Genomic DNA, 25,465 nt, shown 5'->3' with positions numbered 1-25,465 from the left:
CTGCTTTAAATGGGAGTCTATTGCCCTGCATGTGCAACCAGACAGGCATGGCTAAACATGACCTGCATGATTCAGCTGTGCAACTATATTGACCACAGATCTCCCTTTGGGCCTTAACCCTAACCCTTCACTTACTCCTCCCCTCAAAACTGTCACTCTGTGAGAACAGCAGCTGAGGTGTGACAAGGTTCTATTAACCTGAAGCAAATGTTTTTGTAGGCATGACCCACTTAGCCCCCATCAGGTTTCCTGTGAACGAGCCAGGCATCCTATTTGTTCACAGCTTTAGAAGTTCAAGGACAATTAATCTATCCTCCATCGACATGTGTTTCTTCAAAATTATTATAAACCACAGGTACAGAACCACAGAGCACATCCTGATGAGCTAGAGAACATGGTGAGGCATGGAAAAGAGTTGTCTATACTGTATATGTTTTGCATGGTTTTCATGCAGTTTTTGCCTGGGTTTTGTGTATATGTACATGTATGTGTGTGTGTGTGGGGGGGGGAGTGTTATCTATGGTACGTGTATGTGACTATAAGCACCTTTACTTTACCTTCTGTGAAATGGGTGATTAATTGTACTTTGCTGTGATGAGTATGCGATTTGGCACTTGGGATTCAGATGCTGCCTCTCCTTTGTGCACATTTCTTGGCCAAGATTCTTGCCACTAAGTCAAATCAGTTAACTTTGGTGAAATCCTTGGTGGACCAGATTAACTGTGGGTTCAAAACAATAGTTGCATAGCTCAGATTTCCAGCTCTGCCTTGTATTGGGGTTCCCAGCCAATTTCTTTTTTCTTGGAGTCTTATCATTTGCCTTTTAGATAATGAATGTTTTGGGACTGGCCATGCCAAATGTGTCCACCAACTCACAATGCCGAGGGACCCTGAACTATTTATTGCAGACAGCACTGTCAGTATGGCAGTATAATAACTGTGTCATGAAAATGGATATCCTACTGTGAATTACACCATCATTTTGCCTTATCTCAAATTACATATTTTTCTTTCAAAACAAATTACTTGTCAAGCCATTAGCAAAGAGATGCACAACCAATTTACTTTGGAAGAAAATTCCCTTCCCCTGCCCCAAAATAATTGATCTCCTTGCCTTTTTCTACATCATGGAGTCACTCCCAGTAACAAACGCTATCTGTACCAGGCATCAATATGTGTGTTAGAGTGCATAAACCAACAGGCGCAGGGGTGGCAACCTGTGTTTAGGAGAGAGCTGAAATCCTATTGATACAAGCTTGAAATTCTGCAGTCCTAAGGGAAACAGAGAGCACTTTTGCTAACGAAGGCCACAATGTAGGACGTAAAGTCTCACCGCTGGTCAGACCCTTGGCCATCTAGCCCAGTACAATTACGATGGACTGGCACTGGCTGTCCAGGAGGTCAGGGTCTTTCCCAGCCCCATTGAGAGACATGAAGGGTGCATCCCAGGACCTTCTTCAAGTAAAGCACATGCTGTGTCACTGAGTAGTACTTCCCTTCATGTGACTGTATCAAGCAATCGGAGAAGGAGATGGACCTGATAAATAGAGGGAGGGTGGGGAGACAATTTTTAATAAAATGTATTAGTCATGTGCTGGCACAAAATGGATGTCCTTTCTGGTGCAAGAACAATCTACTGCTCTCAGGAAAATTGACACTATCACCACAAGAATGCAGGTTACCACTGACATATACCAGAAATGTTACTGCCACATTCATTAATGGAAAAGAGGTATGTAATTTGATATCAGAAAGAAATCTTTGCATAATTGTTGGCATGTGCCCTCCAAATTCCAGTCCATTATTTGAAAATAGCAGGCTTTTCTATATGAGGCTTTTAATCTGCCACATCACTAAGAGTTCTGCTTTTGGATGCTTTGTAGGATTAAGAACAGCTCCTTTACACATGCTTTTCTCCCAGGGTTTTCTTTCTTGCCCTTCTTTATGTTCTATCACACAATCACTAGGTGGCACTGCGGTATAGCAGAATTTCACAAATGCTCAAGGGTTTCATGCTGTAATTCACAGGTAATGCCAGACAATCGTTCATTCATTTTTAAGCTGTAGAAATGTTTGCAATGAACAACAAATGCTCTGGAGAAGAACAATATCCTGTAAAGCACCTGAAAACTACTGCAAAAGAGGAATCACAAGCACACAAGCTCAATGTCAGTAGCATCTTCAGCAACAGAATGATCTTATTATGGTAATTAACCTGAAGTATCAGATTCTATGTTTTGAAAATAATACATGTAAGTTGCTAGCACCTAACATACTATATTCACCTGCAACAAACACAAAACAAATGATGGAAGAATTTATACTGACAGTTCGTTTTTTATTTAATGGTTGAGCTATCATAAAAGTCACTTTGATCACCACTGGCAAATCGATTTACACATCTTCCACAGAGGCTCCCTATCTAACTATGTTAATAATTAATACTTTTTGAGGACAGAAATTCTTTTAACATAAAGCAGCTGAACTCTGACAAATCATTCCAATCTGCATCTGAACTCTTGCAAATGTCACCTTCTTTAAAAAAAGAAAAACAGAACAAAACAACATAGAATATTATCAAAAAGTACAGAAACCTTCCCAGAGGTGGAGGGATAGAACAGCCTTACTAGTGGCTAGTGTACTCTCAAAAGAGAATGAACAAATCTGGAAATGGCTAATACTTTACTTTGGAAGTTTACTGAGCCAGATGGCTCAGCATTAGCACATCAAGGCTGGAGCACAGAGCTAGAACATCTGAGTCATTATTGACTCAGAAGGAAATAAACCACTCTTCATGTAGTCTTTATGATTCCCAGGATGATTTGGTTTTCTTAAGAATTCTTCAACCCAAATATTGAGCACACACCCCCTTGAACTTAGAAGACAAGAGGCAGACAACAGTGCTATTTACTGTCTTTTTAAACAGAGTCCAGGAAGTAGTAGTGAGCATCACCGTCAATACTAAGAAAGAGTGTGGTTTAGACACATAGATCAAAATAGCATGCAAGAAGATTAATATCACACTAACAACATGTTTCTTGTACTCATAGCTAGAAAAATGTGGTTGATCTAAATGATCAAACTGATATTGAACCAGAGTCCCTGAACCTCGGATTAACAATGTTTGTTTCTGCTGAAATAAAAGGTACCAAAACCTCCAGCATAGGGGGGAAATGTTAAAACACTGGGCACCTCCAGATGGACAACTCCTAGCACTACTAATCAGAAGACATTGTGCAGCTGTCCCATCTTTTCCTCCTTAATGGGTGTATTTGCAGTAAGAAAAAATTACTTAAGAAATAGTAAGAAACAGAGGAGGGTTCTAACAAAGCCTTGGGTATTTTGCTAACCCTTGCAAATGTTACCTTTGTGTTTTTAAAACAGTAGGTGGCATATAAATTCCAAAAGAAACTTGTGTAAACCAGAATTCAAAGACAAATACTAAACATCTGTTACATTAAGAGGACACCCGAATATTACAGTTACATAAATCCTTCCAGATGACTCTTCCAACCATACCTCCCTGGACTAAAATAATGAGCTTATACACTGGGAAGGGAAAATTAAGCAAAGAGGCCACAAGCCACAATTTTATTTATTTATTTATTTTATTATAGTCTGCCTTTCTTCCAAGAAGCACAAAGTGGTATAAATGATCCCTTTCTTCTTCTACATTTTGTCCTCACAACAACCCTAAGAGGTAGGTTAGGTTGAGATTTTGTGGGTGGCCAAAAGCCATGCAGTCAGCTTTATGGCAGAGCAGAGATTACAACCTAGGTCTACCCAGTGCTAATTCTACACTGTGACCTCCATATCACATTGGCTTCCCAGTGTCTTTTACGGTTTAAGGTTTAATACAAGCCATGTTTTCATTTTCCTTAGTTATTAGCATCAGTTTTAGGAGGAAGGAGCACACTTTTAATTTAAAAAATTTAAATACTAGCCTTTTAGCTGGACATGAGAAAAAAAATCAAATTCCATGGCACATCCAGGAGGGACAATGCACATCTTTAGAGCAAACTATAATTCCAAACTGAAGTGAAGATTAAGGCATCTTTTCCCAAGACATAAGAAACTCTCTTTGATAAGAAACTTTGCCAACAAAGTAAAATGGAAAAAGAACCGAAAGCAAGAGACATGGGCCCGTTTTGCATATGCAAGGTTTGGAACAACTCGATGACCAAGCAGCCAGAGGACTGCTTCACAAAACCATTTCCTCCATGTGACTGCATTTTACCCACTACTACCACTGCTGAACAAGCTTTATGGTATGCTAGTTGATGCTTTATTTCCCAGGAAATCTGAATAAGTTAAAAAAAAGCTAGAGAAATATAGTGGCTTTGGATCAGCACCTCTCCCCTTATTAATGTTTCAGACTTCCTACACTGATAATCTGGTCTTTAGAGGCAACTGCTTTATCCCAGAGGATGCAAACAGTTCTGAGATTGTGTTTTCCAATATAAATAGATGGAAAACTGATGTCATATCCTGTGTATCCAGAAAGTCAAGCAGTCATGTATGTGGCCTGCCAGTTGCCTGACAGCATCAATTTTTACTACCTCCTCAGAAGTGTCAAAGAAAGACAGACAGACAGACAGACAGACAGACAGAAGTTACAAGAATGCCAGTGCTTTCTGGATTATAGTGAAACATCCTTGAAACATTTCACATATTGCTGCTGATCCCAAAGTTAAATAACTTTCTAATTATATAGACTGATTTAGCGGGCAAAAAGACTAATATAGTCTTAGCTTTATAGAAGTACTGGTCCAAAAACAAGCCCTTCCTTCCAAACCATCACAGTCCCCCTAAACTCTTGCTGCTTATGAAATTTTAAATTAACTTTGTTTCCAGCATAATGGCCTTGACCTTTACCTAGTTAGCTGGGGTTATAACCACCCCAATTAAAGTAAATTTATAAACAGTGTTGCTTCTGAGGCCAACAAATCGAGGGCACCATCCTTTGCATGTTTGGAAGAACAAAAGTCCTACAACTCCCAGCATTCCCCAGCCAGGCAGGCTGAACCTTTTTTCTGTATGTACATGCACAGGACTGCGTCCTTAAGCTTTAACACACAACCCATCATTCTAAAATTACCCTGAAACTGACACACATACAAATAGTTTCAACCAGGAAAAACAGTCACCTACAAACAAACCCAGGACACACAGCACAACCAATTCCCACTGTGGAAAATTCCACTATGATGGGAATCAGTAAGAAAATTTTAGGAATAACCTCCCTTCAACAGTCAATATTGCCCTATGCAAACATTCTTTTTTCACAAAATTGTTTACATGCCACAACTGGCTCAGAGAACTTCCACATAAGATGGAGGTACAAAGGACAGAGTGTTCCCCTTGGACCAAGATTCAAAACCCAAGGGTAGCTGATTTTCCCCCACCTGAAATGGTAATTAAGGGTAGTAAAGCTCGTGAACCTTTTCAAAGGTTGATTGAATTAAGGAAACAAGTTGCTCCTTCTTAAGAACACGAACAAACTTATTAAATATACTCTGTATATTTGCAATGTTCTCCAACAGATACTTGGACTCTGGGTTCTAATCCTGACTCCATCAAAATATGGAAGGATGATACTTCCTTCAGTTCCTCATCTGCAAAATGGGGTCCCGATCATGCTGTTCCACATGCAAGAAAGCAGACTGCATGGAACATTTTACAGAACTGAAAAATGCTTTACCAATACTGCGGTCTTATCAGCAATATTTTTACCATTTTCACTCTCAAGACACTATCTATTTCTATCTACATTTCTATCCATGCCTATATTATCTATATCTATCCAAATCTCAGAAGGCAGAAAGGCGCAAATGAACCCACAAACTTTCCATTTCTTAGTCTCTGTTCTAGAATAAGTAAAGAAAGAAGCATTGAAGATCCCCTTCACAGGACTGTAGTGCAAATAAAAATTACAAAACTGTCAAGGACTTTATATGTTATTAACCACACGAAGCTCACTGGGTGAATTTGGGCCAGTCACTGTTTCTCAGCGAAACCTTCGTAGCTTGTAGTGAGGCTAAAATAGAGATGGAGAGGAATAGGTAAGCACCTTGGTTTCCTGACAGAGGAAGAAATGCAGGGTATAACAAACAAACAAAAGGTTCACAGTATTCCCGAAAGCTCCTCAACATGAAAATCACCCTGGACAGGGCCAGAAGGATACATTCCTGGAGGTTACCAATGTTCAAGCTCTTCAATCAGTCAGTTTGATCTCTGTTGAAAGTGTCTTTTAAATGTTGCCACCCCACATAGAGAAATTGTGAATAATTTCCTCCCACAGATGAACCATGGGACTAAAACTAACTTTCCCTTGACAAAATATGGAAGTGCAATTGATAAGAGGCCTGAAAAAGTGGCATATAAGTAGCCAGTGCTTTTTTTGTAAGCAAAAAGGTGCCGGAACTCATGAAATTATTTACCTTTCATATGTAGTCAATCACTGTACACACACCCACACACATCAGTTGTGTAACGAAACATAACGGTTGCCACCCGCAGGAAGCACTCAGCACGTGACCACATGACCAATCACAAGCCAAGCAGCGCCACAAGCTGAGCAGCGCCATCACAACCAGTGTGGACGAAGTACACACGCATCAGATTCGACACACAAGCAGCCCACATGCACTGTTTTAATTATTTTGCTGCCGACCTGCTATGCTCGACAGGGCAGTTCAAATCCACATGGACCAAACATCAAATTTTCAAAAGTTACTTTTAAAACTTGGAAAATCTGTCGAAAAAAGGTTCCGGAACTCCGTTCTGGTGTGTTCTATGACAAAAAAAAAAAGCACTGTAAATAGCAAATATCCTACCGATGTGCCCTAAAAGAACACCACCCAGAGATGCTAGCAGCTTCTGTCATGGTGGGGCTTGAACTGGGGGCAATTCTCCAGCATTTCACACATGCCCTATGAATACAGAAAGTGATCTTAGGCTGGGTCAGGCCACTGGTCCATGTAGCCCAAGACTGCCAACTGAGTAGCAGTGTTTCACACAGGAATTCTGTATATAAAACATGTGCTCTGCCACTAACTCTATTCCAGTCCTGCCCTGAGATGCCTAAAATTTTATTTCAGAAATTTTGCATGCAAAGAAGGTGCTCCACTACTTCCCCAAAACAAACAAGAACCCAGAAACTGGCAACACCAGATCAGGCGATGCCCAACTCTCCCAGTCTCTACTGCATTTTCAAGGTCATAACCACTGCACTGTATGTTACCACCACCCCTGTGGGGAAATATTGGGAGTCACTGCGGCCTAGTTATAGTGCTGACTGGGAGTTATAAGAAGCTGGTTCTGGTTCCCACTCAGCTATGAAATTCACTTGTGACCTTGGGACAGTCATGAACTCTCAGTGTAACCTACCACAAAGGGCTGTTGTGAGGACAAAATGGAGAGGAGGAGGAAGATTATGTAAGCTGTTTGGGTTCCTTGTAGAAAAAAGGTGGGATATAAGGTTAGCAAACAAATAAATAAACCCCTGTCATAATAAACCCTCACAGAACAGCAGTGAGAATTAAGTCAGGGACCCATTGTTTAACTCCTGTCCCACTAAGGCCATCGCTTAGGAGCAGAACTGCTGGCAATTTGAGACAGGGCACTATCCCAAAAAGCCAGGATCCTCCTGGCTCTGGAAAGCGGATGAGCCCAGAGGGTCAGTAACAAGCCACTGTCTCCCGTGTATCTCCCACACCTGCCATACTCCGTTCGTCAGGCCAGCTCGGTGCGTCATCGGCCATCACAACTGCATCACCACATACAATGCGCTTGGCTCAAAGCAGATCATCTCTTTTGCTTGCAGAAGGCAATCTGCAGCTCCTGGCACATCCAGTTGAAAGGACCGCTTGGGAGACCATGGGAAGGACCCCTTGCCAAAAACTGTGGAGGGCCACTGCCCGTCGGTAGCCAATTCTAGCGAGATGAACCAATCACTATTAGTTCAAGTATTTTAACATTTTCAAATATTATCATTCCATTTGAACCAGAATTGCAATGTAGGACATAAGTGACCAGACAACATAATCAATATAGCTACAATTAAGCAAGACATTTCTTCTGCCATATCCTGACAACCATGGAAGCAGCTACACTTCAGTTTCCTGCCTGTACAAATGGATACAGTTAGCAAAAGTAACAATGTGAATGTTATTGCTGTATGGGTTTGACAGATTAATTTCCTACACTACTTTGTATGCAGAGCTGCAATTCTGTGCATGCATTCCTTGGAAGAGCTACATAGAAGCATAGAAACTGAGTCAGAAGGGGTCTCCTGGGCCATCTAGTCTGACCCCCAGCCCCAGCCGGCTCCGCTCATGTCATGCCTATCACTGGTTCCACTGGTCACAGTGGTATTCATTCCTGAATAAGCATGCAACACACCCTTAAGCATGCAACGCATCCAGTGGCTTCCAGACAGCCTCTATAAGGCCATAGGAATTTTTAGATTCCCAGGTATGAGGATGGAAAACAGCTCCTCCTGGGAATCCATGCTTGGATCTCCCTCTCCTCTTGCAGCTGGCTTGGGAAAAGCATACTGCCTGCTTCTCTGCAGCCAGAAAAGTAACCTTAGAGAATATCATTTGGGGGCATTTCAGGGGATGAGGAATTGTAAAGACTGGCACTGCTAAGAAGGAAGTTAAATGTCCAAATAGCATCATGCCTGAACTCAGTGCAGGGCTTCAGTGCCAGCCAACTTACAATTAAACAAAAATATCTTCAGCTATAAAGGAAATTCTTTTTGAAATTCAGTTCCTTCCCCTTCTCACCTGTTTTCTGCTCTACTTGATTTGGTTGCTCTTTTGTTCCCTCCATGCTCTTAAACATATATAATTCATTCACTGTAAGGAGTTCCAGCTCATGAGGAAACTTTTGGCTCCTTCGTATCCACAGAGAATTAGCCATCAAAGTTCCTTAGGACATAATGATCCTGAGTTTGGGACTAATGAAATACAAGTGCTCCCATGGAAAGAACACAGAGTAAACTAATCCTAAATTAAAATTGCTGCTGCAAAAAAAGATGGGTTGAATAAATGGTTACACTATGTTTGTTCTCAACATCTGTGATTGGGAACACTTTGGGTGGGTGGTTGCTTGTGCTTGCATATGGAAGAGGCAAATAAAGAGAAATATTTAAGGAGAAGGGGTAATAGTTGGTAGAATATAAAACATTCAATTCTGTTCCCTTCCTAAACCCTTTAGGAAAGGGTTTATTTGTTTGTTTAAAAAAATCATAATCTCTGACCAGTGATTTCCCAGAAACAGTAAGCATATGAGTGAAAGTGACGCAAGACCCTAACACATGCTCTTTCCATCTGGGATTGGCAACCCACTCAAACATTTCCAATTCCCAAGAACCTCTCTAGTCAGCTACGTGCAAATATGAGGTCCTTGAGTCCAGGAAGGACATGCCTGCCTAAACTATAAATGCATGTCTTTCTGAACACTTGATTATAGCATTCTTGCTATCTGAGACATATCAGTTCTGGTCCTCAGCATTACAGGAAACAAAAAACAATGTTTTAAGTTAGGATGAGAGTATCCGGCCATGGCTTTGGACTCTTGCTACAAATTCTTCAGGAGTAGTGAGTTGATACTATTGCTTTCTTCATCAACTGTATAACATCTTTAGCCCACAAGCTAGAAGCCATGCACCTGCCGGTGAGCCCTGTCAAACTCAACAGGACTTCCTCATTAATAAACACACAAAGAGCCTTGATTTTTTTTTCCAACTGCCATTAAAGTAATCCTGTAAGAGAGCAGTCCTGTGGTCTTTGGAACAATCTTCTATGGACTATAGGATTGCTTGGAAAAAACCTTTCCAGGGTCTGAGCTTGGGTGGGGGAGTCAGAAATGTGACCCTCATCCCTCCCCTGTCCTCAGCTGGCATGGAAAACACCAGTCATTCTCTGAGGTCAGAAAGGCAACTTTGGAGGAGGAGGAAAGGGGGAGGAGACTGAGGAGGGGAGGATATGGGATATCCCGAGTCTCCCCAGCTTCCTTACCCTACCCATGAGGTGAACAGGAAAGCCCATCTGGCAAAACTCACCAAAGGCAGAGGATGGGGAGGTGAGAACCTTCCCACTCAGCTAGCTGCAATCTGGCAAGATACAGGAATTTTGGAAGCCTCAGAACATTTCCAAGCAGTGTGAGCACAATTGATAGGATTGCACCCTAGACTACATATTTTTTGGTTCTGTCAGATTTAGTACTTTTAGCCAAAGGATTGTGCAAAGCAATACAAACAACTGGAGATACATGAGAGTGACAGATACAAATTCCCAAGCATCTCAGTGCCGGATTACTTAAAGAAATAAGACTGACCTACTACTTGCCCATTCAGATGCTACGCACATCAGGAGATACATCTTTGATGGTGCCTGACATTCCAGAGATCCAGTCCTTGATGGCACTTTCTGTAATTCCCTACCACTGGAAATTAGATAGGCAACAACCCTCCCCAGTTTTTTGCACCTACTTGGTTTGCCCACCAAGCATCTCCAGGAAATTAATTGTTTTTCATATATTGTAATAATTCACAATATTTAAGTATAACTGAGTACTGTATTGCTTTGTATATTGCTCAAAAACTTCTATTAATGCATGTGATTCATGAATATCATTAAATATCATTATTTCAAACTGATAACATGCATAATTATGATCCCCCTGCTTCAGACTGCACCCTATGAAACTTTCCATTGAGTTTTCTTTTAAATGAGAAGCAGCCACAACTAGGGGCAGGGAAAAAGTAAGTGGGAGCTTTAACCTGTCCGTGTCAGTCATTTTTCCATCAAACCTACTCCCAACTGCTTTTAATACTGCACGGAAACACATACTATTTTCTGTACCTTTGTCTCTGCATGAAGAAAAGGAGCTGGGGAGGAGAATGGGAACTTGGTGGGAAAACATCAGAAGGAGAAAGAATTAAGCATACCATTACTGGAGAAAGAATTAAGCATATCATTACTGGCCTACCACTTAAAAGAGCATCCTTCTTTAGCTGATTTCAGTTGAAAAACAAAAAGCCCATCCTCAGGGGAAAATCACACAAATATAGGGCCAGGGTACAATTTGTATCCTAAGTGACCATGTTGTACTTGAGTCACTTGCACAAAACTGCACTGAAAAATGTTTGCATTTGTACTAAAATCATGGCTTGCTTAAAAGAAGTGGTCACTATGATACTCAGGTCCCCAGCTAGTTCTGATCACAGTTTAAAACAACCCCCTTGCCAGAATTTTTCAACTACAGGTACAAATGTGCTGTGGCATGAACTTTTTGAAGTGATTACTTCAGCCAAGCAGCCAATGCCAAATGAAAGAAAGCAAACCTGTTTCATTTTCAAAACCATCAACATGAAAGTTAAGTGCTATGCTCAAGGATAAAGGCCCAAGAAAAAGTGCCAACTCTTCATTGCCATACTTTGATCTGATGGAAGCCAACAAATGCCTTGCAAAATGGCATGTATTCTCAGTTGCCTGTCAAAGTGAGACAGACTTATAAACAAAGCACTTACCTTGATAATCTACTGTTCACCACAAGCTGGCATGCAAGGAACATGATGGCCAAGCAAACATGTACTTGGGAATGATGCAACTCTATGTTACTGTGACACATATCCCAGTAAAGTTCTGGCTTTAACCTTTTGGGGCCAGGTTATTTGAAGGACTCTCTTTACCTATACATTCCTGCCCAGCCATATGATCTGCCTCAGTGATCATCCCCTGTACCTATTGCTATAATTACTCAGGTTGGCATGCACAGAAAATAAGGCCCTCTCAGCGATAGTCCCAGAATTTTGGAAATCCCTTCTTATAGCGTTTGATGACCATTCAGCCTGTTTCTAATGATTTCACAATACCTCTCTTTTTCTACATGGTGCATTCATGTGTGTGTGTGTGTGTATACATGATTAAGAGCATGATCCTAAGCAAGCTTAGACAGAAAAAAGACCCACAACTCCCAGTGTACCTGGACATGCTGAGAACTGCAGGAGGCTTTTCTATCATCCAAACTAGGATTGTACCTTAAGTGAACTGTGATCCACAGAAGTTCAGGCTGCATTACATTTGTTAGTCAATAAGGTGCTACAAGACTAGTTGCTGTTTTCACGGTGAGAGATTACCTCTGAGGTTGCTCCCTCACTACAAGGACAGCATCCTCAGGAGTCAGGTTAAATTGCCATCAAAGCTTTTTTTGCCTTACCAAGCCAAGTACCACAGAAACTTTACAAGAAGTCAAAAATCCATATAAATGCCACTGAGCAGCAAAAAGGAACAAAAACACAAGCAGTAAGATCTGAGAAGGAAGCAGAACAGCTACAGAACCCAAAGAATATGAGGGAGATGGTATGGATAATTTAAAAATGTACAGCAGCAACAACAACACACGTATGTTAATGCTTGCAAGTGCCTGAGGAACTTCATAGCCATGACCTAGTTGTCATCCTTACAACAACCATAGTCAGGTAGCAGGGTAAATCATATTTATCCCCCATTTCCCAGATAGTTAGGCATAGAATAGAATAGAATAATAGAAAATATGCACTCCAGCAAGGACCAAAATACGAACACAGGATCCTGGTGGGGACTGATATGTAAGAAATGCAGTGTGAAAGTAAGAACATGAAAACACAATAAGAGCTGTTCTTGATCCAACTGAGGACTCATCTATTTGAGCATCCTCTTCACACAGCAGCCAACCTGCTGTCCCCTGAATCCCATAGCAGGAGACAGGTGCAAGACCACCCTCAGGTCCAATTTCCCCAGCAACTAGTCTACACAGACATACTGCCTTTGAGACCATACATAGCATATAGTCCTCAGGACTAGTAGCCATGGATAGCAATCTGCCCCATGAATTTGTTAAAGCCATCCAAACTGGGGGCCAGCACTATACTTCTAAGTGAATTTGATGAAGATGAGGATGAGGATGATGGTGGTGGGATTAAACTTTCCAACAGGACACTGAAGTCAGAAAACTAGAAGAGCCATGCAAAGGTTGCACACACTGCTCTCGTATTCTTTGCCATCCCTCTTAGGACAAGGGGGAGGCTATCAAAGCAAGCCCAAAGTCTCTAAGGAAAGGCATTTGGGAGGACTTTCCAGTTGGATGGGAAGAAGCGGACAGTTGGAGAGTATCGGTGTGTGACTGTCAAAGTGGGTGAGGCAGTGGTGGGAAAACACGGGATAAGGATGGATAAGTTACTGAAAGCCCTGGGGTGAGGTGAGTGTGGCTGGGTGGAGGACAGCACCAGGCTGGGATGGGGAGATAACACAGCAAGGAGGCTGGAGGGCTCAAGAGCAGTGGGGAAGGCGGACCCCGTGAGAACACAAGTGTAAGTGCATGGGAAGGCCGTGGAGGGGGCGGGGATGCACAGAGGAATGTGAGGTTGAGAAAGGGGGCTGCTGTTGTATGGGGGGACAGTGTCTCTGGTAAGACAAAGGGAGATGGATGCCAGAGTGGGGGACCGGCCCAGAAGAGCAGGGTGGGAGTGTCCGGAAGGGGGCGAGCAAGCCGGAATGACAGCCAGGGAGCCCAAGCGGGTGGGAATGGGGAGGACACGGTCTCGGGGAAAGACAAGTGGGAAAGAGGGTCAAAACGGGGGCGGGGACGGTGTGCTCAGCGGACGCTATAGCCAAGATCTGCAAAGAGGCCATATGGATGGGAAAGGAGTCTTACGAGCGCAAGGCAGAAACTGGGGGACCGAGGGCGTGAAAACTGGGGTCCGGGGACGCTGAGCCAGAAAGGACAGCGGTGCAGAGGAGAATGTCAGAATCGCTTAGGGGGCGTGAGCACTGGGACTGAGATCGGGGGACCGGGCACCTCCGTGGACAGGATAAGGTGCAGCACCCAGGACTGGGGCGGGACGGAGTGCTGAGCGTCCGCGAGGTGTTTTGGCAGGCAGGCAGGCAGGCAAGTAGGCATCTAGCCCGCCGAGCGCTGGAGTCCCCGGGACTCACCTCCAGCAATCGCCGCTTCCCGGTCGGTCAGCCCGCTGGTCCGAGGGAAGAAAGGGAAAGAGGCGCGTCCTCCTGTCCAGCTGCCGAGGCCCCGACTGTGGCTCAGTCCTGCGTGGGGGCGGGGGTGGGAGGAGGGTGGAGGGGGCGCTGCCGAACCTACGCCACGGAACCAACGTAAGGCTAGGGGTGGACTCGCGCGGCGGACTCGCTGCGCCGAGAGGTGGGGGACGCGGAAAGTGGCGCGGCGCGGTCGGGCGCGACAAACCGAGAAATCAGCGTTCGGTCTGCAACACTGTAATCTTGAGCAAGGAAGAGCGGCGGCGGCGGCGGCGCGGGGGGGGGGGGACCAGGGCCCAAGGACTCTGACGTAACCGAGCCAGCCCCGGTGTGTACGCATGCGTTGTGGGGACTGAGTAGTGTCGCTACGGCGTTGTTTCGCTTTGCCGGCGGACAGGGGACAGAGTCTCTTGCTTCGGATTCGCATTTGAGGGCTATGTTATTGCACCGCTGTTACTCCTAACTCGGTGTTATTTTGCTCTCACCCGGCCTCCAGCTTTCCTTATTTCTACGCGTCCGATTTTTCTGGTCCTTTTTTGTATATGCATGGAGAGGAGCGCAGAATAGGACTACTTTATCTCCCCAACGCAACATTAATAGTAATGATGAAAAAAATGCATGCTCCGTTTCTTTCCCTCTCAGTGCCACATTTATTCACCAGAGCAGAAATATTAAAGGGGGGCATATCCCCAGTGGCAAAAAGGGAGAAGATGCTGGGATGTCAAATATCACACGTGCATACGAAGAGGACGGTGTTTCAGGTTCGGACTTCTGGGCCGATGACGTGGGGGTGGTCATTCAGCAAAACGGAAAGAAATGCTCCGAAGTACAGGTGGGCTGGCTTGCTACTTTTTGAGAAAGTAATGGGGAGCGAGGTGGGGGCGGGGGCTAATACCATTAAGTCCAGCATCAAAAGTTACCCAACTACACCACTGATGGAGGGTGTGAAGATATTCACCCTGAATTCTTGTTACTTCATCATACATTTCCTTTCCATGTTGTATAATTCACCCTGGACAAAAGCATTCATGTATTACATAGAATAGTAGAGTTGGAAGGGGCCAAGAAGGTCATTGGGTCCAACCTCCTGCTTCTGCTGATCACCAGTTTACACCATCCCACTCAAATGGCTGTCCAGTATCTCTCCAAATGCCTCTAGTGTGGGAAAGCCCACCCCCTCTCTAGGCAGCTGGTTCCACTGTTGTATTGCTCTGACAGTGAGGAAGCTTCTCCTGATATCTAGCCTAAATCTGGGTTGTCACAGCTTGACTGACTATTCCATGTCCTATACTCTGGTATCAGCAAGAAGAGATCTTGACCTTCCTCTTTGTGACAGCCTTTGAAGTACTTATAGAGGGATATCATGTCCCCTTCTCTCCTCAAGGCTGAACATGCCCAGTTCTTCCAAGTCTCTCTTTATAGGGCAGTGTTGCCAAACCCTGGATCATTTTTGTTGCCCTCCACTGGACCCTTTTCAATTTTTCTTCATCTTCCTTAAATCTTGGTCCCCAGAACTGGACACAGTATTCCAGGTGAGATCTGACTAGTGAGGAGTACAGGGAAATTACAACTTCTCATGATTTGAAAGTAATACTTCTATTAATGCGTCTTATTAATTAAGATGCATTGATGCAATTAATGCATTTGCCCTTTTTACAACTGCATTGCATTGTTGGTTCATATTTAGCCTGTGGTCCACAATAAATCCTAGGTCTTCTTTGGTTCTTTTAAGCCACATATTCCACATATTGTATCAATGCATTTGGTTTCTTTTTCCTAGAAGGAGTTGACATTTGTCCCCACTCAATTTTATTCTGTTGCTTTCAGTCCAGTGCTGGAGTTTGTCATGATTTTTCTGGATTTTCATTCTTTCTTCTATGGTGTTTGCTCTTCCACCCAGTTTTGTATATTCTGCAAATCTGATCATCTTTCCTTGTACTTCCTCATCTAAGTATTAATAAAGATGTTGAGGAGCACTGGGCCTGGAAGTGAGCCCTGCAGCACCCCACTAGTTTCTTCCCTCCAGTTTGAGAAGCTGCCATTGAGGAACACTCATTGTGTCCAATTTAGCAGCCAGTTTCGGATCCACTTCATAGTTTTTCTATCTAGTCCACTTTTTACTAATTCGCTTTTCAGAATGTTGTGGGGCACTATGTTGAAAGCTTTGCTAAAGTCAAGGTAGATTATGTCCACAGTGTTTCCTTTGTCTGTTTGGGAGGTTACCCAGTCTGGCAGAGGGTACCACCTACTGCATATATGTGGAGGGGTAGTGAATAGGCATAGTTTTGGGATATGATACCATCCTGCTGATATATTGGGAACTGATTCAGGGACCAGTACCCTCTACTGCCTATTTGGATTGCAGTGCAATCCATCCAGTTTGGATTAATATATAAGTTCTTTACACCATGTGTAAACTATCAAATGTGCTACCACGAGATGTGATGATGGCCACTAATATGGGCATCTTTAAAAGGGCACTGGAGAAATTCATGGAGGAGAAGGCTAGAAAGGGCTCCGGATTGCATGCTGTCTCCAGTATCAGAGGCAGTATACCACTTGATGGGGAACGTGTGTGGCAGGGAGCTGTTGTATCGATGTTCTACTTGTGGGCTTCCTATGGGCAGCTGATTTACCACTGTGTGAGCAGAATGCTGGATTTTTTCATGACTTAGCAAATAAAATAGTGAGCAAGGCCAACAAGCCAATTGTTTCCATGGCGTGGTTATGGCCAAAAGGTAATTGAAATACACATTTTGGTACACTTCAGAATACACATCCATTTGTAGGAAGGATACCGGAAAGCAAAGGTGATAAAACAGAGAGAGGAATTGCCTGGTTATGTCAACCAGAGGGCTGGACCTCTGTTGGCCAGCTCCTCTCCCTCCCCTGACACTAGCTGATTGAGCAGGACTACCCAGTGCAGTCAAGGAGAAATGGTGGAGGTCTTTGAAAGAGGTGAGAGCTCTGAGCAGGAGTCTGTATATAGGAGGAGTACATACAATACAACAGTCTTTCTTTCTAGACTATGGGTGGACTGATAGAAGCCCTAGTAATACATCCCTTTTTGGAAAGGCGTCTGCATTGCTATATACATAGCTATATACATATGGGCTTGAAAGCTGGAAAGTGAAAATAACTGACAGGAAGAAAATGGATGCATTCAAAACATGGTACTAGAGGAGAGCTTTGGAGAATATTCTGGACCAGCAGAAAGACAAACAATGGGAGCCTGGATCAAATCAAGCAACAACTTTTCCTGGAAAGAAAAATGCCAAAACTAAGGCTGTCACATGTTGGGCACATCATGAGAAGGCAAGACTCAGTGGAGAAGACAGTGCTGGGGAAAGCTGAAGGAAGAAGAGAAGGAAGACCATCTATGAAGTGGTTCAATTCCATACAGGAAGCCACAGCCTTGAGTTTACAAGAGCTGATCAGGATAGGACCCTTTGGAGGGGATCCATTCATAGGGTCTCCATAAGCTGGAGACAACTTGATGGCACATATCAACAACAAACTACTTTGCTTGCAATTAATGTTGCTTGAAAGCTATCATGTTATTTTGAAAATCTATTTATCAGAAATTTGCTCAAAATATTATCTGTTCTTTTGCTGAATTTATTTATTTACTTATTGTTTTTAAGGCATGAAACCATGTTTACTAGTTACCTGTAAAAAACTCCCCCCCTAAAAAAAAAATCCCAAAGGACAAGATTCCATAACTTCCTTAAAAGTGTCTGGTACTTACTACAGAGAAGTATATATCAGACTGTAGCATAAGCAACTTGTTATTTACACACAGGTGTTCTTTAATTTGCTGCAACCAAACTATGCAATATGGCAACATAGTTGAGGGTGAGTCTCCATCCAGTTTCCTCAGAAATGAAAGACTCACATGTGTCATTTTGGGTTTATTTATTGGTGTGTTACATTCCTGCAGTCCAGAATAGCCCAGGAAGGCTGATTGCTACCTCTATAGTTAACTGCACACCCCATGAACCTTTCTTGTGTCCAAATGTATATTCTGAGATATTTACCAAAGTGTATTGTTGTTGGGCTGGAACTCAGAGATCTGGATTCCTGTCCCAGTAACCATGAAGCATATTGGGTAACTTTGGGACAGTCATGGACTCTCAGCCTAGCCAATCCCACAAGGTGTTCGGTGAATAAAAATAGAGAAGATTATGTAAGCCACTATGGGTTTCTTGGAGGGAAATAGGCAGGATATAAGTGTAACCATAAATGAATAATTAATAAACAAAATATGTTCTACTGTGTTTAAGTTTCAGGTAAATATGCCCTCGGTTTGGGCTCTAAACATTCTTTTTTCACTCAGCAGGATGATAAAAAGCCCATTAGTTCTCTTGGGAACACTGTGAGAAAGGTTAATGGTTTCAGTAAATTAGACTATTGTTTACAGCCAGTTACATTTATTATAAACAATGAATTTACTATTCCTAAAAAAGATACAAATTATCAAGCTTTTAGCCATCAGCCTTACCTTCCTACACAATTCAGGCCGAAGGAACATAAACTTGCCTCATGCGTGTGGGCGTGACTTCATAAATAAAAATGCATGCCAATATGTTTGCTGCATCCCTGTTATTTCCATTTCATTATTTCCCAGCACAACCTGTTTATAGTTAAAGATGCATTTGTGCACACCCAGCTATAGTCTTTGCCTTATGTGTGAGTCACTGGAAAGGCTCCCATTGATTTTAGTGGGATGGCAAAGTTGTGTTGAAGATCTGCTTTGGATTATGGTACCAACAGTGGGAGGCACTCACACTTAATGGGCAGCCTGATAAATAGGGAAAAGGTGTCCAGTTTTCTGCCCCACATACTTATTTGTTTAAGAGTACTTACTATGAGGAAAGCCCAGTGAAGTGTTGTGACAGGTTTTGTTGGCTTCTAATACCATTTAGGTGCTTTGCTGGGTGTTGTTAGCTGCTGCCAAGTAGTCTCTGACTTATGGAAACCCTATGAATCACTGCCCTCCAAAATGTCTCTCCTTGTCCAGCCCTTATAAACTCAATGCTGTGGCTTCCCTGATGGAACTGAGCCATCTCATATCTGGCCTTTCTCTTCTTTGGCCTTTGAGTTTCCCTAACTTTATTGTCCTCTCCAGTGAATCTTCCCTTCCCATAATGTACCCAAAGTCCAACAGCTTCAGTTTCATCGTTTTGATTCCAGGCAAAGTTCTGGCTGGATTTGCTCCAGGACTGACTTGTTTGTCTTCCTGTTGGTCCAGGGTATCCACAATGCTTTCCTCCACCATGGTTCAAAAAACAGCTTTGCTGGTAGGGCAAAACATTTCCTTGTTCGGCCTTCTGCTCGCCCACAAGCAGGTGGTTGGAGCATGGATGCAGTGCATATTGGAGCATGGCTCAGGTGTTCCAATATGCACTGCATCAGTGCTGCTGCTATGCCAGTCAGAGTGTGCATCCAAATTGTCCAGTATTGCTTACTTCAGCATTCCCTGAACTGGGCAGGTATCCTATAGGGGGTAGGAGGAGCATGGAAGTGAAGCTAATTGACCAGTTTTGACTAACTGGCACTTTGGAGGAGGAAGGAAGGAAGGAAGGAGACTGAAGTACCACCCCCTTTCTACTGGGCAAAACCTCTTCTCCCAGTTTGCTCATATGACCTTGGAAAAGCAGCTGGTGCAGTTGCAAGGAAAGAATGGAGCACTCCAAGCATGGATCCTGTTTTCTCATCTCAGAATTCAAACCATCCTACAGCCTCTACAGGCTGTCCAGGGTCATAGGATCACTTGCCCAATTCCTCTTAAAGCAATGTAATATTAAACAACAAGAATAAGCAAATGGCCCCAGGAATCTTAAAACCAACAGATCATGGATATTGCAATTTCAGCATCACATCAGGGAAAAATGCTTTCTTAAAAAGGATGTTTTTCATTTCCTTTTGAGGGCTGGCAAGATGAGAGTCTATGGGATGGGAATCACAAAGATGCAGAGCCAACAGTTAGAAGTGTTGTTCTAAGTCACAGCTGTGACCTAATTAAAAATATTTTAATATCTTAATCACCTGTTTGACAGCAACCTTCCCCAGCCTGATGCCCTCCAGGACTGCACTTGGTTAGGAAGGATGGGAATTGTGGTCCAATGCATCAGAAAGGCACCAGGGAAAGGAAGATTTTTTAAGGCAACAGATCGTTCTATCAATTAAATTTGTACAAATCTGCACATGGATAAAAGTAGTTTTTATGAATCATGAAACATGTCTTTAGATGATGAGCATATGCACTTGCCATCTGCAGTTTTTAGAAGAACTTTTATTAAAATTGATATTCTAAAATTACTGCCTAATTGAGATAACTTTTTAAATATTTTTTTAAATTATCAAATCAGTTAAATGCTGAAGCACTAGCGATTACTCTTGAAACATACTAATTTAGTTGATAATTTCCTAGGCACATAACTCTTTTTTAAAATTTCTCCCCTTTCTAGCCTGACCTTGCCATGACGATAAAACAGGACTTGCACATGTTCCTGTTAGATTCTTTTTTCTTGATCCAAAGCATGAGCTCAGCATTCTTGGCATTTTGAAATGAGTCACCCTTTGGGGGGAAATAAAAAAAATCCACCCAGCTTGGTTAAGGGTTCATTTCACTGCATGGGAATTTACATGCTTGGGGAAATCTGACTCAGAGATTCTGTCTTTGCTTTCCCCCTAGTGTTACTATTTGCTGAATCACCTCTTTGAAAATTCTCTTGTTGATACACTCAAGAAAATTGGAATTGTTTTCAAATAGCCAGCAGAGAGAGAGAAAACAGTAGCCTTTTGCCAGGCGCCCTCATCCTGCCTTTCTCTGTGGGTTTTAAAGGGCTCTTTGTCACTCCTCCTCCTGAATGGACTGGCTGGGAATTCCCTTTCAAAAACATCCCTCCTCCTCTCATCAGGGATTCCCTCTGAGTTGGAGCGGGGAACTAAAGCAGACAGAAAGAGACAGGGTATCACAGAGGCGGTTGCTAAGGGGTGGCTTCTGTGTTTCCCTCTTGCCTTACTTCAGCTGAGAGCAATGCACTGTGGAAGGACAGGCAACAGCTTGCCTAAACCCAGGCCAATGTCTCATCCCCCCGGAATTAGTTATCTTTGCCTGCTATGTAACTGCCAAAGAGAAATTTCTGGGCTGATTGCTAGGCACCTGTGGCTCAGGTCTCTTGTCCTGTGTCACAGATGTGCAGACTTCAGTCTTGCAGGATCTACTTTAAAAAAAAAAAAACTAGAACCCCCAGATCCACCCACCAGAGTTCAGTGCAAAAGATGCCCATTTGGAATTAACTTGTCCAGATCTGTACTACTATAATAATTTCAGCAGGCCAACCAAATGGGACTTGGCCCCAGCTGTTGGACACTTCCCCTGAATTCCATGTTGCTGCTGCTCAGGACAATGTGTGCCAAGCCATGATTGCAATCACAGCTGCTGTGACAAGTCCTTTTGCCCAGCAGTGGCATGGGTTGAAGATGGCAGGGATATCTGCTCCCTCACCCTGCCTGTGATATCTGCTTCTTCTTGCCATCACTACAGGTGCGGCAGTGGCAGGAAGGAATGACCCAGACAGCTCTCACCTCTGCACAAGCCAGGGTTAGACTATCAGGGATCCCTGCTCCCTGCTACCACTGATACGTAATGGTGCTGGAGAATGGTGGTGCTCCTGCAGGGCCCCATGGGATACTTGCAGGATGACTGGGGGGGTGGGTCACCCTACCTCCAACATGTCTGACTGCCTGGCAGACACATTGAACATAGGGTGGCTTATAGGACACACTGCATAACTTTCCAAACATAGCGAGTTATTGTGTCATGGAAGTTCTTCATTGTGGCCTCTGTGCATCACACATATGGGTGCTGCGCCTGTGCAGTGCGTAGGCTGGAAGATTAGAAAGCTAACAGTTTTTGGCGGGAAAACGCTCCACTCCCCTCCCCCCTACAGTATAAATAGAGCGGAGCGTCCGCCATTTTACTCAGTCTCTGCGACCGCCGTTCGCTGTGCCTCGTGCCTGTTCGTCTCTCGCTTAGATCTTGCCACGTGCTCCTTTACAGTTATCTTACTCAACTTACCTTTTCCTCATTATATTTCCCAGTTTTTTCTTCCCTTGTTGTAGTTCCTCTGTTCATTCTTTTTTCTAAAAAAAAAAACAAAACTAAATATTACTTACCCTCTGTACTATCATCTCCTTTTTCCTTTTCGTGATGGCACAGTGGGCAGCATTCTGCAAGTGTAGTGAGTGCAGCTCCAAAATGTCTCCCGCGGACCCGCACGACTTATGCCTCCTCTGCCTCGGCAAGGGCCATAGGACCAATAAATGCGGTCATTGCCTGGCCTTTACCAAACAGGCCAGGAAGAATAGGGAGAATCGTCTCCGTAAGTTGCTTTGGGACCAGGCCTTGCTTCAATCTGACCAGCTGGTCTCAAGGCCTACCCTCTCCTCGGCTGCGCCGCCTCAGTGCTCCACCTCTACTCCGGCCATGCCCCCTAAGCACCCCGCCTCAACTTCGGCCGCACTGCCACAGCTTCCTTCGGATGAAGGCACTGCTCCAACGGAAGCACAACAGCTACCTTCTCCTCCAACCAAACAAAAGGAGAAGCATAAGCATTCAGAGCTGGAAAGGCCTTCTGGCCATAAGAAGCCGAGGAAGGAAAAGGCGGCTAAGGCAGCCCACAAGGGCAAGAAACCCGATCGCCCCAAACACCGAGGTTCGGATTCATCGAGGTTCTCGGTACCGACGGCCGCCACGGTACCGACTCCCTCAGGACCGGCCCTGCAGTCCGCAATGCAGGTGACGCCGCCGGGATCCCCCAGGCCTGTTCTTCGGCCTGAGAGCACGTCTCCTCCACAGGAGCCACCGCTTAGGGAGTCCATCTCTGATGGAGAGATTAGAGATTCCCCACTGAGGCAATGCTCCCCAACACCGATGCCTGCTGTTGGGTCACCTGAGAGGCCAGACTCTCCTCCTAGGTGCAGGAGCCGTTCGTCGGAGTGCCATGCGGATGACTGGGCTATGCACGGCTATGGTGACTACCCTGCCTGGAGTGGACTCCTTTTTCCCTCCGGACCGTCGCTCGCCGTCGACCCCGAGAGAGGCACCGTCCACTTCTGGCCATACGGAATGCAGACCTCCTCCGTCTCCGGAGAGCTCTTCGTCCAGTGGGCATTACCGCTACCATCAAGACTCAGACGAGTCGGAAGTAGACTCCACGTCTCCGGACGTGGCTATCACTTCCCAAGACCCGGGATCCCCGGATGAGCCCCATGTTTCCTTTTCGGAGCTGGTTTCTCGCCTAGTCCGGTCACTAGAAATAGAGGTCTACCACCGCCCCGGGCCCAGCACGGACCGGTTTTACGACATCGTCCGAGGGGAGCAATCTGCCACCGTTGCCTTACCATTCATTACCACGCTTCGCCAGGCAATGGTCAGCCCTGGGACCAACCGGCTCAGCCGCAGGCGATGTCTCGCTGGTACGAATCTATGTACTGGGTCCGAGAAGATGACATCCCGTTCCTGCTGCGCCACCCGAAGCCTAATTCAGTGGTGGTTGAGTTGTCCCAGGGCAGGGAGGCTTGGGGACATACAACACCCCGAGATAAAGAAGGGAGGAAGGTCAACATGATTGCGCGCCGGGTCTATGCGGCTGCAGGACTCGGTTTGCGTATTTCAAATTATGAGGCTAAACTGGCACATTACCAGTACTTCATTATGCAGAAGCTGGACAATGTAGTCTCCTCCCTCCCAGACCAGCAGGCAGACCTAGCTAAGGTCTTCTTGAATGAGGCGAAGCAGGTGGCCATTCAACAGTTGTCTACCGCGAGACATCACGTAGACACTGATTCTCAGGCCATGGTCAATGCTATCTCCCTCTGACAACATGCGTGGCTCAGGAACTGCAATTTCCCTGAGGAAATGAAGAGGAGAATAGAAGAGATGCCATTCGATGGCTCTGTCCTCTTCCACGCGAAGACCGATCGGAAACTCAAAGCCATCCATGAGTCCCGTATGAAGGCGCGCCGAATGGAACTCCCACAAGCAAGACGTAAGTGGCCATGGTCCAGACCCTACGGGCGCCAGCAATATCAGCCTCGCCAACTGTTCCACCAGCGCCAGCAACGTAGGAGGCAACAGCCTCCACAGCGCTTCTCCCAGGGCCGCAAGCGGTTCGACACCGACAAACGTCTCTGTTGATGGTCCTGGCGAACCAATTCATCTCTCCAACTCTCACCTTCCCCTCTCCCCTTTGGGAGTCAGCTCCAAAGCCGACTTCCCATTTGGGAGGCCATTGCATCTGGTAGGTGGGTGCTGTCCATCATTCAGCTTGGATATAGAATAGAATTCGACATCGTTCCACCGTCGAGCCCTATCCAATTTACACCGCCATCTTCAGTTCTGTGCGATGAAGTTCTTCGCCTTCTTCATAAGGGAGTGATTCAACAACTCCCTTGCACTGATGGGCTACATGGATTCTATTCTAGATATTTTACAGTCCCCAAATGGGACGGTGGTCTTTGACCTATCCTGGATCTAAGAGGAGTCAATAGATATATCAAACCGAGGAAGTTCCGGATGACCACTTTACAGAATATTCTTCCATTGCTGAGAGAAGGGGATTGGTTCACCTCATTGGACTTGAAGGATGCATATTTTCATATTTCTATCCATCCTTCCCATAGACGCTTCCTTCATTTCGCTGTTGGATCCAACATTTTCGAATTCAATGTTCTACCATTTGGACTGGCTATGGCACCGAGAGTCTTTACAAAGTGCATGGCCCCAGTTTGCGCCCACCTGCGGCTCCGGGGCATACAGGTCTACCCCTATTTAGATGATTGGCTAATTGTGTCACGGACTAAAGACGACCTTTTAGCGGCTGTCCGCATGACTTGTGCTTTGCTTGATGACCTCGGACTCTGTATTAACCTTAAGAAATCATTCCAACGCAGGTCATCGATTTCATCGGAGCATGTATCGATTCCACCCTGCAAAGAGCGTTCCTTCCTCCGTCCTGCATGGCCACTCTGTGTACACACATTCATCGAATTCGATGACAAAGCCATCACTCTACAAAGATTGTTGGGACACATGGCAGCCTCAGTGGCCATTGTGCCACATGCATGGCTCAGGCTCCGTATGCTCCAGTTATTTTTCAATGACTCGTTCCGTCCGCAGCGGGATCTACAAACCAAGCTTCTGCGGATTCCATCTTCGATCCTTCACACCCTGACATGGTGGACTATTCCATGCAACATGTCTGTAGGCGTTCCGTTCCGCCCACCCCAACTGACAGTGACAGTGTACACCGATGCGTCTCTCATCGGGTGGGGTGTGACATGTGCAGGACTTCAGGTCCAAGGGGCATGGACCCGACAAGAAGTGGCGAGGCATATCAACTTCCTTGAGCTTC

General features: G+C 44.7%; 2 protein-coding genes across 7 annotated transcripts in view; one reads left to right on the top strand and one right to left on the bottom strand.

The window, feature by feature from the left end:
• The window catches only part of ZHX3 (zinc fingers and homeoboxes 3), a 58,592-nt gene extending 44,385 nt beyond the window's left edge, over positions 1–14,207 (bottom strand). For 3 of the 4 annotated variants that reach the window (XR_006415688.1, XM_044440261.1, XM_044440260.1), the window contains exon 1: positions 13,986–14,207. The gene's annotated coding sequence lies outside the window, so the exon portion shown is untranslated. The remainder of the gene's footprint in view (positions 1–13,985) is intronic. The other variant, XM_044440265.1, reaches the window with a different exon arrangement.
• Positions 9,099–25,465, top strand: part of LPIN3 (lipin 3) — a 70,068-nt gene continuing 53,701 nt past the window's right edge. Inside the window, exon 1 of one of the 3 annotated variants that reach the window (XM_044440257.1) lies at positions 9,099–13,360. Coding sequence is in view for 1 of the 3 variants with exons in the window: in XM_044440255.1 (XP_044296190.1) it covers positions 14,761–14,874 (114 nt within the window). In the remaining 2 variants the exon portion in view is untranslated. Of the gene's footprint in view, positions 13,361–14,452; positions 14,875–25,465 lie in introns of those variants that run through there. The other 2 variants (XR_006415687.1, XM_044440255.1) reach the window with 2 other exon arrangements.

The sequence above is a fragment of the Varanus komodoensis genome, unplaced genomic scaffold (assembly GCF_004798865.1).
Source record: "Varanus komodoensis strain SLA01 unplaced genomic scaffold, ASM479886v1 scaffold37, whole genome shotgun sequence".
NCBI classification, from domain to species: Eukaryota; Metazoa; Chordata; class Lepidosauria; order Squamata; family Varanidae; genus Varanus; species Varanus komodoensis.
The sequence above is the reverse complement of the archived record's forward strand: the minus strand, read 5'-3'. Positions and strand labels throughout refer to the sequence as shown.